The sequence below is a fragment of the Bombyx mori genome, chromosome 11 (assembly GCF_030269925.1).
Source record: "Bombyx mori chromosome 11, ASM3026992v2".
NCBI classification, from domain to species: domain Eukaryota; kingdom Metazoa; phylum Arthropoda; class Insecta; order Lepidoptera; family Bombycidae; genus Bombyx; species Bombyx mori.
In genome coordinates, this window is record NC_085117.1 from 1215431 (window position 1) to 1234205 (window position 18775).

Genomic DNA, 18775 nt, shown 5'->3' on the forward strand with positions numbered 1-18775 from the left:
AAAAAAAACATAATATTGTGATTGTGATCTATTTTGATCTATTTGATCTCTTGGGATCTATTTTAACAAGAACCCTTGTGGGTTCTAAATTAATTGGGTAATTAGACTAATAACGTGAAAGTGAGTACCTACCTATCTAAATAAGAAGCAAAAATTCTATGACATTTTCCGTTCCATTGGACTCTACAGTTGTTTTAATGCTCGATTGGTGACTTGGTGAACTCTTGGCTTGGTTGGTTTGTGGTTTGAGCTTGATGAAACAAGAAAATAACACGAAAAGGAGGTCGGAGGAGACGTTTACATCCATAAGTGCAGCCTGTGAAATTATGACATCAATTCTGAATTATATTCAGTGTGGTGCAGATTAATTGACAAAAATTTAAAGAGTCAGTGACCCACAAACAAACTAGTAATTAAGACAAAAAAATGTACAGTTTTTAACTGTAAATAAAATAAGAGCCAAATTACAAAAGATACATGTTTTTGTATGTCCGGTCTGTTTCTAATTTTTGTTCTTTAAAAAACAGAACTTGAGACATTCTCGTGTGTAACATTTCAATCGAGTTAAGGTTTTTTTAAATGTTTTATTTAAAAACAAAAATGCAGGCAACCATGAAACCTTATGTTTGTAAAGTCTGTAAAAAATGTTTTGTATTTAAAGAGAACTTTAAAACGCACATGAGAATGCATCCTTCTGAAAAACGTCATGTTTGTGAAGTGTGCGAAAAACGCTTTACACAAATTTGTGAATTAAAACTACACATTAGAGTACATACTGCGGAAAAACCTTACATTTGTGAAGTATGTAGAAAAGGTTTTTCCCAAATTAATAGTTTAAAATCTCATATAAGAATACATACTGGAGAAAAACTGTACATTTGTGAAGTGTGTAGAAAAGGTTTTACCCAAATTCATCATTTAAAATCTCATTTAAGAATACACACTGGAGAAAAACCGTACATTTGTGAAGTGTGTCAGAAGTGCTATGCACGAAATTATATGTTGGAAATACACAAAAGAAGTCATACTGCAGAGAAACCTTATGTTTGTGAAGTTTGTAAAAAAATATTTGTGTTTAAAGAGAACTTTAAAACGCACATGAAAATGCATCCTCCTGAAAAATGTTATGTTTGTGAAGTGTGCAAAAAACGCTTTTCACGAATTGAAGTATTAAAAACACACATTAGAATACATACTGCGGAAAAACCATACGTTTGTGAAGTATGTAGAAAAGGTTTTTCCCAAATTGGTCATTTAAAATCACATCTAAGAATACACACTGGAGAGAAACCTTATGCTTGTGAAATATGTGAAAAACGTTTTGCACATAATAGTTCCTTAAGAGCACACATGAGAGCTCATACTGGAGAACGTTCTCATGTCTGTCCAGAGTGTAGTAAAGGCTTTAAATGCCTCCCTAATTTGAAAATTCATATGAGAACACATACTGGAGAGAAACCTTATGTTTGTGATGTATGTGAAAAAAGTTTTACAAGAATGAATCAATTAAAAGTCCACATGGCAACACATTCAACAGAGAAACCTTATGTTTGTGATATGTGTAAAAAATCTTTTGCACATCTGAGTTATTTAAAAAAACATATTACAAGACACTGCCCAAAAACTTTGTTTGTGAAGTGTGTAAAAAAGTCCGAGACTTTCATTGTTTAAAAATACAGATGATAACACAACAGTGGCGTAGCGGGGGGGGGGGGGGGGATATAATTTCACATTACTTAATAAAAATATTTCAACCATTTCATATTTTTATTACAGCTACAATATTATACATAGCATTAATGATTATATGATTCTTTTGAAAATATTTTGGAAAATGTATTGCTAAAGCTTTCTGTCTCTAATAAACAAATTTTTGTATGTGGTGATTTTAATATCAATCTTTTAGAAAACACAAATACCACTATTAGATTCAGAACATTGTTAAAGTCATATAACCTCCCAAACCCAAAGGATGGTCGATAGTCCTGCTCTCGCGGATCGCTTGGAACCTCTGCGTCTACGGAGGGACTTCGGTTCTCTGTGTTTTATACCGCATGGTCCATAGGGAATGCTCTGAGGAATTATTCGAGATGATCCCCTCATCTTTTTATCATCGCACCTTCCGCCATCGGAGCAGGGTTCACCATATTATCTGGAACCGCTGCGTTCATCAACAGTGCGTTTCCAAAGATCTTTTTTGCCACGTACCATCCGGCTTTGGAATGAACTCCCCTCCACGGTGTTTTCCGAGCGCTATGACATGTCCTTCTTCAAACGAGGCTTGCGGAGAGTACTTTATGGTAGGCAGCGGCTTGGCTCTGCCCCTGGCATTGCTGACGTCCATAAGCGACGGTGACCACTTACCATCAGGTGGGCCGTATGCTCGTCTGCATACAAAGGCAACAAAAAAAAATAAAAAAATTATTGCATAACCATGTCAACAAATTTAATGAAATTTTTAAATTTAAGAAAATTAATTCAAGCAATATAATAAAAAGTTTTAATAGCCTTAATGTAAAAAATACAGCTGACTTGTGGGGAATATCAGTAAAGGTTTTGAAGTCTGTAATAGACATTATTGCTTCTCATCTTGTTAGTATTTTTAATGATTGTATTAAGTGTGGTGTATTTCCTGACTTAATGAAACATAGTAAAGTGATTCCTCTTTTTAAATCTGGTAGTACTGATGACCCCTCTAACTATAGACCTATTTCAGTACTCCCTACGTTGAGTAAAAACTTTGAAAAAATTAATTTGACACAACTTTTAGAACATTTTAATTCAAATAACCTGCGTCATAATAAACAATTCGGGTTTACAAGGGGTCGCTCTACAACTGATGCAGGTGCTTATCTAATCAAAAATATATTTCAATCTTGGGAGGAATCGCATGATTGTCTTGGAATTTTCTGTGACTGATCCAAAGCATTTGACTGTGTTGAACACGAAACATTGGTGAGGAAAATACATCACTATGGTATTAGGGATAGTGCATTGGAACTTATTACTTCCTATTTATCAGGAAGGATACAAACTGTAGATGTGAAAGGTAATAGATCTTCAGGCACCACATTGAAAATGGGTGTACCTCAGGGTTCCATTTTGGGTCCTTTTTTATTTCTAATATAATATATAAACGATTTGCCTAGTTTTATCGAGTCCCGACACGAGGTCGTATTATTCGCAGATGATACATCTTTATTATTTAAAATTAAACGACAATTATAAGTCTATGACGAAGTGAATGATGCGATTTCGTGTGTGGTTCATTGGTTCCGTATCAATAACCTATTATTGAATAGTAAGAAAACTAAATGTATTAGATTTACTTTAAAATGTATTAAATCATCTTTAAATGTGAGACAAGTCGATAGTAATGTAATTGTTTCTGAGGAATCATTGGAGCTTGTTTAGTCAACCGTATTTCTTGGTATAACAGTGGACTCCAAACAGCAGTGGGGACCTCATATTCATAAATTGGCGAGTAAGCTCAGCTCTGCAGCATACGCAGTAAAAAAAATTAGAATGTTAACAAATGCGGACACGGCTCGTTTAGTTTACTTTAGTTACTTCTACAGTGTCATGTCCTATGGCATTTTGCTATGGGGCAATGCGGCCGATGTAGAAATGATATTTATTCTGCAGAAAAGAGCTATACGTGCTATTTATAACATGCACTCAAGGGAATCCCTGAGGGAAAAATTTAAAGAAATTAAAGTTCTCACTATGCCATCCCAGTATATCTTTGAAAATTTGATGTATGTTCGTAAACATATTGAGGAGTTTCCTAAAATGTCGGACATACTTACTAAATAATAGAAATACTAGAAACAAACACAAGCTTATTGTGCCCATGAGTAGGTTACATAAGATACGAAATTCATTCGGGTGTTTGTCTGTGCGCCTGTACAACAAAATCCCACAAGATGTTCAGAACCTACATATACATAGGCTTAAGAAAACTATTAAAGAACATCTGTGCAATAAAGCTTACTATAAAGTCAATGATTATCTAGAAGATTGCACAAACTGAACTGGGAATGAGTTGCTCGCTCCGGGCATTTCAATATTGTAATAATTGTTATGTTATAAATACTTATTGTAAAAATGAATGTTTAAAAAAACCTAATATTAAAAAAAAAAACTAATATTTAAAAAAAAAAAAGACATGCCCGCTGAGTTTCTTGCCAATTCTTCTCAGGACGGAGGCTAGTTCTTGTGAATTGGCGGTAGTTATTTTGACGTTCAACAAGTATGTACTTTCATTTATGTTGAATAAAACTTTTTTGATTTGATTTGATTTGATTGGACCGATTGAACTGGCAACACCGTCAATACTGACTCGCGGGAATTCCCCGTAATTTATAATAATAAGTGTCGTGTCTGGCACCGGCCTTATTTAATAATCATTGTTCATAAAGTGGCAACATTTTTGTTTTTATTAAATTAGGATAATTTTTTATTTTTTACATTACAACACTGTTCATTACCACGCAGCCGTTTCATTTTGAACTCATATCAAAGATCTAATAAAATTAAAGTTACGCCGAAACATGGCCTTCAGAGCCAAATAATTAAAAAAAAAGAGAAGAACCAGCAAGTGATCAAGTGAAAAGCGGAGTACGTGATGCTTTGACAATTCAAAGAAAATACGTAAATAAAAGGGCGGCAAAATTGTCTTCCGCTCCGGGCGGCTGACGCCCACGCTACGCCATTGTAACACCGGTCACTCACATGCGCACGAATACGCAAACCCGCAAGTGTAGGACGACATTTGCAAATGATTGTGCAAAGTTTTCGCTACATTCGTAGTTTTCCAAGCTGTGTCGGTTTTTTAACAGACATCAAAGCGCGCGAACCGCGAACCTTCGCGTAGTCTCCCACACATTCGTTTGCCCAGTTGCGCCGACGATTGCGAAGGTAATGGACGTATCGCCATTTTCATAGTTCGTGACGTCTACTGTGTAGCGTATCTTCATCAAAAGAAATCCCTTATAAACAGCATGGCTGTTAATGATGTCTGGGAAAGAATTCAAAACACTTTTTCTCTTCAATGTTCTATTGACGAAGTAAAAAGGAGGAGAAATCCGTGAGACATTCGTAAACAAGTGTAGGAGGAAGCGCAAACGGGTTCGCAAATTGAGTATGCGAACCCATTTGCACAGCCGCTAGGTTTGCGCATGAATGTTTGACGGCCCTTCACATACACATACATTGTACGAATATTTACATACATTGTAAATTTATTTTTGACGTATTATTGACGTACATTGTACGAATATTTGCGCGCATGTCAGTGGCCGGCATAACACATAAAGCAGAAAGATATTTCACAATTTGTGAATCACAAATTTGTCATTTAAGAACACACATGAGAATACATACAGAAGACAAACCTTCTGCTTGTGAAGTTTGTACAAAAGGCTTTACACATCAGTCATTTAAAAACACAAAGATACATACTAGAGAAAAAGCCTTATTATTGTGAATTGTGTGGAAAAGGTTTTTCAAGTGTTGGTAATTTTAATTCACATATGAAAATGCATATTTGAGAAAAACAGTATGCATGTGTAAAATGTAATGCATTTGCACAAATTGATAGTTTAATAATGTATTCGAGACAGGGTAGCCAGATATATATTTTTTTTTCCGAAGTAGCCAAGTTACGGCGCTGTGTTTCTTATGACCCTAATGTGGCGCTAGTAGTACTTCAAGCAAGCGCCAATATTTAAATCAAATATACGTGTACATAAATTTCCTTTCCTTTTATTTAAAATTTCAATAATATTAATAACAATTTTGTTTGTTAATTTTTAATAACAATTTAGGATTTAAATATATTTATTTATCCATAGATTTACCTTTTGAAACAGAATTATTATTATTATTATAATATTATTCAAACGATCAACAAAAATAAATATTATTTAAATAATAACAACATTTTAATGTATTTATTTTATTTAAAAAAGTTTAAAAATAAACAACACTTATAATTAAGCAATATTAAATATTTCATTAATTGAGCAAAGTAGTAACGTTAGTCTAGATTAAAAGCACTGATAAATAATTGATAAAAATTTTATATATTAAACATACTGTCGACACAGCCATGTTATTACATGTAATGCCTTGAATTTTTTTAAGAAAACAGTACCTATAGTTAACCCATTCAAAATATTCGAAGAAACAATCTATAAAAGCGGAGATAGCCACTTTGGCTATCAGTAGCCAAACGATAAAATTATGTCGCCTGATTAGCTATTTAGGAGCCACAATGGCGAGAAATCGCCACATCTGGCAACCCTGAATAACAGTAGTTCTATTGGAAGGCAAAGGTATCATACCATAGGACCTAATCTTTTATATTTTTCTTATAAAAAATTATAATATGAAGTGAAATGAAATGAAGTTGATTAATTTGCAATATTAACCAAGTGGTATGAATGGGATGAGATGATATGGGAACGACTAAAATTTCAGTAAAATGGTGGTGATTTATTGAAACTTTTTGGAAGATCCTGGGAAGCTATGTCCAGTGACTTTGTTTCATTTTCCTCGACAAGAGTGGGTGGCTCGACAAAAGGTCAAATTAAATGGTTCACTCATGTATTTAATATATTATATTTTTATAATTAAATTAACTTCGTTCAATTTATGATTTAAAAATGCATAAGTAATTTTATAATAGTTTGGCCTGCCTTTTCGCTTGTATTAAATTTAGAAATAATCCTATTTTTAACAGACTTCCAAAAGGTTCACTCTGTTTTATATATAACGTCGGCGGTGCTGAGTCCTTAATGCTTATTCTTCAAACAACGGGCGTCGTTGGGTAATGTCAGAGAAACGAAACACATTAATTTACTCGGTCAGACTATAATGTCTAATGATTCACAACTTTTAGGTACAACAGGTAGGTACGTATATAGGAACACGCTATGGTTCAAATTCAACCGCTCTAGCCGACTGCCCACAATAAGTGTTGGTCGTGTGCTCAGCTCGGTCGGTGAATAGTTGACCCATTGAACACCAACAGACGGCACTTGCGTCCCGTATCGCGTATCGACTGCAGCAATCAAGTGTTGATGGCGACATTCTTCTTCCTATTCGTACACTCTTGACAGAGTGGTCGTGGTCATGCATCAGTCGGATCCTGCGATACCGATGCTCTCGCGATGCGACGCCGTGTGGCACGATGTTTCGCAGAGCGAGAGCAATCATTTATGTTGGAGTGAGTCACGGGTTTTATGAGGTCGGTCCATCGTGTTTGAGATCGTCCGCGAGATCTTTTGCCCTCGACTTTCCCTTGCACCACCAACCGCTCAATGGAGTCCTCATTACGAGTGACGTGCCCGAAGATCTTGAGGATTCGTATTTGGATTGTTGACGATAGTCTCTCCTTGATGTTTAGCTCTTTCAGGATCGAAATGTCGGTACGGTGCGCGGTCCACGGAATTCTGAGGAGACGTCTCCAACACCACATTTCCAGTGCGTCAATCTTACGACGGTCTTGCATCCTCAGCGTCCACGTCTCAGCCCCATACAGAAAGATTGGAAAAACCAGGCATCTCATTTGTGTTTTTGTTGTTCTGCGGTCTCTCCAAATCTTTATTAGCCTCTCAACTGAGGATCTCGTCACGGCGCAACGTCTTCGGATCTCATCTTCGCATGCCGATTGCGACATATATTTATTTATTACACTTCATGTAAAATTTACATTGGCGGACTTAATGCCTAAGGCATTCTCTACCAGTCAACCAAAGATAGGGCAGAGTAGACAGTGGTAGGTGCAATTAAATTTATATTAAGTTACAAAAAGTATGTACATTCCTATAAATATATTATATTTGTATTAGACATATCTTCTTCTCTATATATAAAAATGAATTGCTGTTCGTTAGTCTCGCTAAAACTCGAGAACGGCTGGACCGATTTGGCTAATTTTGGTCTTGAATTATTTGTAAAAGTCGAGGGAAGGTTTAAAAGGTAGATAAATATAAAAATGCTCGGAATTACAAAAAAAATACAATTTTGTTTTTCCTCTGATGCGTCCCCCGTCGGACAGATTCCTTTCATTTGTTTTAAGTTTATTTTATACAAAAGTTTAGGTCTTTTATTTATCGATTGAGGCACTACGAAGTCTGCCGGGTCAGCAAGTTATAAATAAATAGACATTTTAGGTAAGTATGTGCTTATGTTGTTCTAATCATACTAGAACATACATGAAATAAAAAAAGAAATAAAAATAATGTTAATCACGTTCTGTCAACGTGTCCACCACACAATCACTTTTTCTATATTGCTCTTCTATTTTATTCACATTTTGGCACAGTTTATTTCAGTCAGTGGCAGCCATCAAAGTTACTTTTTATCTGATCAGGTCGGCCACAGCCTTAAAGCTCCAACTAACATACTTGCTGATAACACGAAAATACAGATTGTTTATAAGTTAACTACTTATACTTAATTGATGTTATTTTTTATTTTATCAGTATTATTGGCTACTTTAATACCTAACACTGTATCTATATATTAATACGTGAAGCAAAAACGTTGTATCCCTTTTTACGAAAATTGCGCGGACGGAAGAGTATAAAATTTTCCACACTTATAGAGAATATAGAGAAGAAGTGCACAATGCTAATATTTTTTGAAAAGAAAGCATAAAATATACTTTAAATCAATAAAGAAAACATTACACACACTACATACCATGTATTTGACGCACACACGCATGCATACTATTTATTTATTGTCAAACTTTTGTTCTTGACGTCTGTTGTCAAATTGAGAATAGATTAAATATTGTTTGTCTTGGTTAATATTTTTTATAGTGTAGTCTTGGCGAAATTTGTGATTATAGAAGTATATAAGACAATCATAATAGAAGTATAAAATACAATCATAATAGTGTACAAACTTACAATTCCAATTAATTAGAGTCGAATTTCGACTACTATTGGACCTCTAGTATATTTTCATTCATGATAAATACTTACCGGAAACAATATAAATTAAATGAGGTTGATAAAAAAAATGTGTGGCTAATAAAATTGAATGAAAGTGTAGTTTGCTGCAGTGATGCGCGTGCACAACACATGGAACCAATCACAACTGACGGCACGTGACGCGACGCGGGAAGATTCATTTACGTAATGAACATGGCCGGTGCCGCCTCCACTTGCCTCATTAACCCAAACAAACCCAAAAATCGACTTCTGCATATGTCAAGGTCAGAGCTCAAGACTCTTATAAATAACCTTTTGTTTGTTTCACCTCTCATCGGACGAACAAAGAGAACTAAGCAAATACAGGTGGTTGTAGGTTACTGGTGGTAGGACTCGCGGGTAGGTTACACCACCCTGCCTATTTCTGCCGTGAAGCAGTAATGCGTCTCGGTTTGAAAGGTAGGACAGCCGTTGTAACTATACTGAGACCTTAGAACTCATATCTCAAGGTGGGTGGCGGTATTTACGTTGTAGATGTCTATGGGCTCCAGTAAACATTTAACATCAGGTGAGCTGAGTGAGCTCGTCCATCTATCTACGCAATGACCTAAAATTATTGCTGTAGTAAAACGTGGAGACATCGATAGCATTTTTTTATCAGCTTTAAATAAAATACTTTTTGTGATTTTGTAGTGCTTACAGTTCTTTCGTCCTTTTTTAATTCTCTATCTTATCCTAATAGCTTTCAGCGCCTTTTTTAAAATTTACCCGGTTGCTACTGTAGCGCCACCCTTATTTGAGTCGTCTATTATCAAAGGTGGCAATCTGTGCATTTGGACAAAAAAAAATGTTATTGATATGTCAATACAGATTGATTTGAATATAATCGTCTCCTTCAAATAATACGGTTCAAAACCTGCATTAAATAAAGGTTAATACTTAACCTGTTATTTATCTAAGATGTCGATCAGAAGAGTTTTGTGACTGCCAATGGAATACAAAGACAATAATTCGTTTTTCTGATTTACCAATAATTGTCCAAAAGTCACATTGCCGGCTTTGATAATAGTCGACTCATTTAGCAGATTTTAACGGACACTTTTTCACACCAGAGACCTCCTTACCTCTACCCTCCACAATCCTGAGTGAGTGATATAAAAGATATATCACTCACAGTGATAGAATGTATCACCAACTCACACTAGCTCCGAATGTATCAGTAACTCAGTTCTAGCTCACTAGATCACCTTAGGCAGGCAGTCGGTAAGACAGCTTATACCAAGTCCCTTTGCAGAATGAGGAGTGGTCATGCTGAACCGATCTCACATAATGCAGGATGAGAGCAAGATTATGTATACATTGAAAAAAAAATCTCAAAGAAATACATTTAATAATATAGTTATCTATACATACACATATACTTTACAAAATTAACAAAATATTATCTCTTATTACAATTAAGTATTACACGTAATTCGATATGAGTATGTAATAAAATACTTATAAACAAAAACGTTCTCTTAGACAGAAGATTGAATTGTCAGAATATAAAAAAAAATTACAGGGCGCAATGAATGTTTAATGAATGGACAAAGGATTATAATCCTCGTAATGTGACATACTACACTATAGGCATGCACACCGGCAATGGAAAGCGTAGAAATCGACCTCCGCAGGAAACATGTGTTTATGTTCATAGTTTTGATTTAACACAATTTATAGGGGCGGTAGAATGCTTTTGTTGAACGCAGTTTTGTACGATTTTCATTGCGGCGTCGCGAAATTTGTCCACTTTTTGCCCGTACACGAATCGTAAGCTCGGTAACGTAGGTAGCTATTAATATTTTGGCACACTCATGATGTGTCGTTTTTTATTGATTTAACAATCGGAAAAAAAAACAAGAGATCTTTAGTTAACGAAGAGGCTTGCTTAATCAACCAACATGAAAATTAAAAAAAAAACCAGAAACTACAGAAAAACGGAATGAACGTATCTTTCAAAAGTTCGACTTTTATTATAAATGGCAAGGACAAAACCTCAGAACGAGAAATAAAGGCTAGCAGCTCAATTACTTCCCTACATTATAAGTTCGATAATCACCCTAACGACCTCTAGTAAGCGCGCGCTCAAAATGAAACAGGTTCAATGACCTTACCGCGCTGACACTAGGCACCATAGACAAAGTCGCCTCCGAAAAACCTCTTGCGTATTTATAGTAATCTCAGTCTTTCTAAAGTTCCCCAATACATTTAGTCGTTACACACATCCATACAAGTTATAGATATTATGTAGTGCGCGCTTCCCCGGGGGTATGCCTTTTCTAAGCGACATCAAAAATTTAAGATTCTCAATTCGATTGTTTTTTTTTTGTGTGCCTTAGAACCTCAAAGGTTTTCTCAAGGTTTTTATTTCAACGTGTTGATTTTTTTCCTCTTAATTCTTGAATATAGTCAATCCGTAGCCGTCACGAATGACGACTAACGATTCTTATTCGCAAGCGTCTATAATCCGTTCCAATTTTTACGTTACAAATTCGTTACATATTCATCGATGAAAAAACCTTCCGATTAAATTAGGATTTTATTTCCTTTGTAATAACTAAAGTCTTAAGAACACGAGTCCGAGTCATTGAATCCGTTGACGAGAGACATATACACGTCAAAAATGACATCTGTCAAACGCTGCCGCACGTCAATGTCAAACCGAATCTAACCTCAAAATTGGAACTCGACACTAGTCTCATCAAACATTCTTAGCTACTCACTTAATTCTTAGTGAATATCTGTGACCTTGCTCGTTCACGAAGCCCGCTATAGAAAGCAGAGTATTAAATACACTTGACATTGGCGAAATCTAAAAGGAAACGCCATAAACCTAAGAGATAAATAGATAGACTACGCTCCTCAAATAAAATAAGCGATAATTCTCTGTTACTGTAGTCGTTAGCACTGGTAATCACATTTAGGCTACTATATTAAATGCGTACTAAATACATATTTGAGTCGTCTATTATCAAAGGTGGCAATCTGTGCATTTGGACAAAAAAATGTTATTGATATGTCAATACAGATTGATTTGAATATAATTGTCTCCTTCAAAGAATACGGTTCAAAACTTGCATTAAATAAAGGTTACTTAACCTGTTATTTATCTAAGATATCGTTCAGAAGAGTTTTGTGACTGCCAATAGAATACAAAGTCAATAATTCGTTTTTCTGATTTACCAGTAATTGTCCAAAAGTCACATTGCCGGCTTTGATACTAGTCGACTCATTTGTCATATACTTAAATTGGTACATCAATCTACTATCACAACAATTAATTTATTTACCTAGGTCTACTATAGTTACAAAAAAAAAAACCACCAAAACAACTGGTGAATAGTCACTTACACTGTAATACACTGAAAATAAGTGATATAGTACTTTAACTTCTTAGAGGAGGACAGTTACTAAGTTTTACAGGAATTTACAAGTTTAAGTTAAGTCTATTCTAATGGTCTGTAAGTCTTTATCAATTCCTTCCTCAGACTCTGCCTCTCTGAGCGGGTCAAGCCTTTAGCTTTTGTTATTATATGGGCGCCCTTCTTCGATGGATCCGGTATGTATGAAGTTGATGTCTCCTGTGATGAGAGAAAACTTTAATGATACTTCCAATTCATGGTACAATTAAAAGCAGTCACTCGTGACAGTCTGAAGAACAGGATACATGTTCTTCCAATGAAAACTGAGACAATGATTAAGATGACTGGAAACATTCCAACTCCATATTACAATATTTCTATAACTTTTAAAATTCTAAAGAACTTAAGACTATAATAATGTAATACCACAGATAGGATAAAACTTATTTTTCTTTCTTTTATTGCTTAGATGAGTGGACGAGCTCACAGTCCACTTAGTGTTAAGTGGTTACTGGAGTCCATAGACATCAACGACGTAAATGCGCCACCCACCTTGAGATATAGTTTTTAGATCCCAAGTATAGTTATAACGGCTTACCCATCCTTCAAACAGAAACGGATTTCCGCATTACGGCAGAAATAGGCAGGGCGGTGGTACCTACCCGCGCGGACTCACAAGAGGTCCTACCACCAATAATTACGCAAATTATAATTTTGCGGGTTTGATTGTTATTACACGATGTTATTCCTTCACCGTGAAAGTCAATCGTGAACATTTGTTAAGTACGTATTTCATTAGAAAAATTTATACTTGCCTGCGGGATTCGAACAATTATCAAAGCCGGCAATGTTACTTTTGGACAATTATTGGTAAATCAGAAAAACGAATTATTGACTTTGTATTCCATTGGCAGTCACAAAACTCTTCTGAACGACATCTTAGATAAATAACAGGTTAAGTATTAACCTTTATTTAATGCAGGTTTTGAACCGTATTCTTTGAAGGAGACAATTATATTCAAATCAATCTGTATTGACATATCAATAACATTTTTTTGTCCAAATGCACAGATTGCCACCTTTGATAATAGACGACTCATATACTACAATAAATAAATAATAGTTTAAAAAAACTAACAAAATACGCCTTAATAGAAAATCCAACTAAAAAATTTAAAATAATTTTGAATTAAAAATAGTGTAAGATAAAATGATTTTATTGTAAAAAAGCGTGGGGTGCTTTTCAGGATATTATCAAAATAACTTTTCTACTCATATCTGTTCATAAAACATTTATAACTACTGATACCATGCACCCCAGCTTTTTTTTACAATAAAAAAATTTTTTCTAACACTATTTTTAATTCAAATTTATTTTCTATTTTTTTGTTGGATTTTCTATTAACCGTTAGTCAAAACCGTTTACTGCGACATCGTTTAGAACAACATGCCGGTTATAATAACCTAGAACAAAGGTCCCGGCTGAATGCTATATGACCGCCTTATTAAAAACATTGCTTTATACGACATTGCTTATAACGACATACCTCATAAAACGACCACATTTAACTAATATTTCGGAGAATTAGATCTTTTAGAACGACCGGCTAAGCTGTATTGTAAACAATTTGAATAGGTATCCACATTTGTCTTCAATGGCTATTAAAATCAGGAAAGAAAACAATAGGATTTAGTTTAGTGTAGGGTATTTTCTAATTCTTAGAAACAAAACACGTGCATGCAGTCGAGTCAAAGCCCGCTTCTTCATATCTCTTCAGTTAGTTTGTTACTTATCTATACACAAGACGCACCAAAACTTGGTGGAGTTATTCCTGAAACTTTCAAAATGTCGCAAAGAATGAGAAAACAAATTAATATTGAAGAAAAATCGCGTATTATGTAAATATATTTTTCCAATAATTCCCTATCGATTTGTTTGTACTTGCACGATACACATTAAGCATCACCGGTTGCTACGACTATCGGTTTTTACGACTGAATATGAGCAGTCCCTTCGATGTCGTTATAACAGATTTTGACTGTATTTATATTTCATTTTTTAGTTGAACTTAATTTTTTTCAATATTCTATTAATATTGAATTGTCATTGGTCCTGTATAAGTATACCAAATTTCGAGTTAATCCGACGTTTTGAAGGGGGTCAAAATCATTGTTCAAAGATTCCGTTACAAACATACATACGTCTGAAGCTAATAAAAGCGTATTATAGAACATCTGTCAGTCAGTACTCACGTCGTCCCAGTTCTCGTCGCTCGGCAGCACCGGTGTGGCATGGACTTCCACTGTAGGTCTGTACTCGTCATCCGTGATGTACAGCTGTGTGTCCAGCATGTGACGTTTAGGGCACACCGTTACGTGGAACTGTTGACAATGGACAGCTGGTAAGAGAAGAGATAATAACGGAAAAGAGAAAGTGAATGTCATAGTGAACAACAATGGGTACATAATTTCTATTTGTCCTAACTGGCACGAGAAACAACATCGAGAATCTTTCGTTAAATGGCAATATCCGATACTGAAACAAAATTGGGAGACCACTTGAATATTCTAGAATATTTTTTTAAGTGTTCCAGTTGTATCGAGAGTGACCTGAGAATCTTATATCTTTAAACGAGCAATTCTTGTATAAAATATATATGAGTCGTCTATTATCAAAGGCGGCAATCTGACTTTTGGACAATGATTGGTAAATCAGAAAAACGAATTATTGACTTTGTATTCCATCGGCAGTCACAAAACTCTTCGGAACGACATCTTAGATAAATAACAGGTTAACTATTAACCTTTATTTAATGCAGGTTTTGAACCGTATTCTTTGAAGGAGACGATTATATTCAAATCAATCTGTATTGACATATCAATAACATTTTTTTGTCCAAATGCACAGATTGCCACCTTTGATAATAGACGACTCATATATAATCTGAATCTCGGAAATGGCTCCAACGATTTTCATATAATTTAGTATACAGGGGATTTCGGGGGCGATAAATCGATCTAGCTACGATTTATTTTCAGAAAATGTGGTTTTATTCGTGTTTTCAATAATCAACTCTTCCCAACATCTATTGGCGAATAATTATACTATTTTTCTTAATTGAGGGCAACTAATCAAGATGGCGTTAGTCATCGTCTAGTGTTATCAATGTGAGCAAGAAGACTATATAGTGATATAGGTGGTGACTACGTAATTAGAGGTGAAGTTAATCATGAACATACATGAATAAAATATATACTTCTTCCTTCACACATAAGTTACATACAAATATACAAAATTAGAATATTTATACAAATTAATCTAAACTTAACAATTAGAGCTTTTTATACTAACTATATTCAGATACACAATTCTCCTTAATGTTTAATTTTATACTTAATTTTATTCTTTATTTTATACTTTAACTAAAATTCTTTACTTTTTGCATAATTATTATTTATATATATATTATATTATATTCAGATTATGTTTGACTCTCGTGGTATTAGAAATTGTATAAGCATTACATTTTTTTTTTTGCCTGTCCCAATTCTGTGTCCCCTCTTTATGATATCCTTCTAAAAGACATCTCCCGGCCTATTAATATTAATTCTCTATTAACTTTAGTATATTATGCTAAACATATAAATATTCTATGTAAATTTTTATCTACTAATAATATTCATCTTTAAAGTAGTTAGTCTAATATATTTAAAATCACAGATTCACATAATAATATGGAAAAACTGATCAAATTTATTTGTATTCAGATTATTTTTTTGTCTAAGCACCTGTCATTTTTGTGCATACTGTGACATTGGCAAAATCAATGCTTAAGGAGTCAAATTTATTATATAATATAAATAATTATATAAAAGTATAAATAATTTACTTAATTATATATAAATTTTACTGATGGTAGGACCTCTTGTGAGACCGCACAGATATTGTTGTATGATTATATTTTTGTATATTTGTATGTAACTTTCATACCTGTGCCTTCTAACGTCGTTAAGAGGGTACAACAAAGAAGAAGATGTATATATTTATATTTTTTTCCTGTATGATTCGTGATTATGTTTACCTCTAATTATGTAACCAACTTCCAAATAAAAAGAAAAATCCAGCAGGCAGCATCTTTACTCTGCCCCTGGTATTGTTATAAGCGGCGGAAACCATTCTCTATGAGGTGGACCGTCGGCTTGTCTGTCTATAAGGGCAATAAAAATAATTGTTCCACATAATTAAAGTTTATAATAGTATACTGGTGGTAGTACCTCTTGTGAGTCCGCACGGGTAGGTACCACCACCCCGCCTATTTCTGCCGTGAAGCAGTAATGCGTTTCGGTTGGAAGGGTGGGGCAGCCGTTGTAACTATACTTGCGACCTTAGAACTTATGTCTCAAGGTGCGTAGCGCATTTACGTTGTATATGTCTATGGGCTCCAGTAACCACTTAACACCAGGTGGGCTGTGAGCTCGACCACGCATCTAAGCAATAAAATAAAGAAAGTTGAAAATAAACTCACATCGAGTTCCACATCATTAACGACGTGTGTAGCATCAAACGGGCACTGCACTTTGTTACAAGCCGGATGTTGTTTGCGGCACTTCTGCAGGTGTATGTGCATCCTGTAGTGTTCTACTATATGCGCCTTCTCGTATGGGCATGTTATCATTTGATTAGGCTTCGGGTTCGCGATCCTGTTGAAATGATTTAGGTAGTTTTCCAATACAGAGCATAATGCGACTCAGTGACGCACAATGCCGAATTATGCTGAAGCTTAGTTGGATCGTGAATTAGTTTTCAAATGCATCAGCAGAGTGCGCTAAGTTAGCACAGTTTTAATTAACATTGATTATTTCTAAGAAACTACGACGAAACTAAAGTCTTACAATTTTTTTCAACATTAAATAATATTACTAACGATAATATAAACAAAATTTCGATCAATGCCAACTTAAAGAAAAAACACTTGTTAATTTTCTGTCACTGAGTCGGTATCGATTGCACGCATCACCCACAAACATTACTTTTGAGAGTGCTCGATTGTGCGTAGCGTTGCTGTAGTTGGAACATTCAACGTTAAGCATTATGCCGCATAATGCGCTCTTGTGCTGTAATTGGAAAACTCCCTTAATTACTCAAGCCATATGCCCATTAGTATCCTACTGTCTAACTGCAGTAACAGCATTTGCACATGGTTTTTTCAAAGATGTAATAATTTTACATACAACTGTAATGTTGGCATTGTGTTGAAGCACTTAACGTTATTGGATTGTGAAGAAAATAATTTAGTCCGTGGTAGTTTACAAACAGATCATCTATGACTGTTCAGAAACTCATGCTTGATCTAGTGTTGGTGGTAGGACGTATTGTGAGTCCGCACGGGTAGGTACCACCGCTCTGCCTATTTCTGCCATGAAGCAGTAATGCATTTCGGTTTGAAGGATGGGGCAGCCGTTGTAACTATACTGAGACATTAGAACTTATATCTCCAGGTGGGGGCCGAATTTACGTTGTAGATATCTATGGGCTCCAGTAACCGCTCAACACCAGGTGGGCTGTGAGCTCGTCCACACATCTAAGCAAAAAAAAAAAAAACATTTTCATAACTTAATCCATAGATTAAATTTAAAGAGCATCAATTATTTACGGAAACATTTACAAAGCGCTCCGGGCGCTACACTTTTTTTTAAAACATTGCCGTTTGATACGAAATATGTTGTTTGAGTGGCCCAAATATCAACGCAATGAAAATACCGTCAGCGACTTGAAAATTGACGGCGAAATCTGAATCTTGTAATTTGATAAAATCGGACTCCATTAGACTTCTTTGCAATAGAATTAGGAGGGACTGTGAAGCATGATTATTTATAACGTAAAAATAACTCAATTTAATAATTTAATTTACATTTGAACACCCATTCAGATTAGTACCCGCCATTTCATAACAGAAATATTTATTTAGTTTTTAAGTAGTGTGTATCAATCAATATGGCATTTAAAAAATTAAAATAAATAAGGATAATTAAAAAAATACTAACGTAACCTCCATTTTCTGAAATTTAATCTTAACGTGCTTCTATTCTAGTACCTGAGAAGTCTCAACAAGTAATTTCCTAGAAATTATTAATTCTAATGTGAGAGATCATTTTAGTAACATTTGACGTCTGTCAATTTTATCTTCATAGTGAGTGACCTGCTTATAAACATCGATTAAAGTGAATGACTCGATACGGACTTGAAACATTGGTAGTTTTCCAATACAGAGCATAATGCGACTCAGTGACGCACAATGCCGAATTATGCTGAAGCTTAATTGGAACGTGAATTAGTTTTCAAATGCATCAGCAGAGTGCGCTAAGTTAGCACAGTTTTAATTAACATTGATTATTTCTAAGAAACTACGACGAAACGAAAGC

General features: G+C 34.8%; 2 protein-coding genes across 2 annotated transcripts; one reads left to right on the forward strand and one right to left on the reverse strand.

Moving 5' to 3' along the window:
- The first annotated feature begins 420 nt into the window (after nt 1-420).
- LOC101745700 (zinc finger protein 235) lies at nt 421-4492 on the forward strand. The gene has a single exon (XM_062670912.1). It carries the CDS (start codon nt 580-582, stop codon nt 1669-1671), a length of 1092 nt encoding a protein of 363 aa, XP_062526896.1. The 5' UTR covers nt 421-579; the 3' UTR covers nt 1672-4492.
- Nucleotides 4493-10321: 5829 nt separating this feature from the next.
- LOC101745848 (gametocyte-specific factor 1) lies at nt 10322-18642 on the reverse strand. The gene is made up of 4 exons (XM_004922139.4): nt 18398-18642; nt 16879-17053; nt 14606-14734; nt 10322-12571 (listed from the first exon to the last, which is right to left on the reverse strand). The coding sequence occupies exons 1-4, from the start codon at nt 18406-18408 to the stop codon at nt 12437-12439; spliced, it is 450 nt and encodes a 149-aa protein (XP_004922196.1). The 5' UTR covers nt 18409-18642; the 3' UTR covers nt 10322-12436.
- Nucleotides 18643-18775: the final 133 nt, after the last annotated feature.

Bases quoted from the DNA above. Each gene is read 5' to 3' on its own strand.
- LOC101745848 (XM_004922139.4), bottom strand. The intron at 14,735-16,878 runs GTGAGTTTATTT...CATTGTCAACAG, and splicing joins TTAATGATGTGGAACTCGAT to TTCCACGTAACGGTGTGCCC. The intron at 12,572-14,605 runs GTGAGTACTGAC...CTCTCATCACAG, and splicing joins GCGACGAGAACTGGGACGAC to GAGACATCAACTTCATACAT.
- LOC101745700 (XM_062670912.1), top strand. From the start codon at position 580: ATGTTTTATTTAAAAACAAAAATGCAGGCAACCATGAAACCTTATGTT.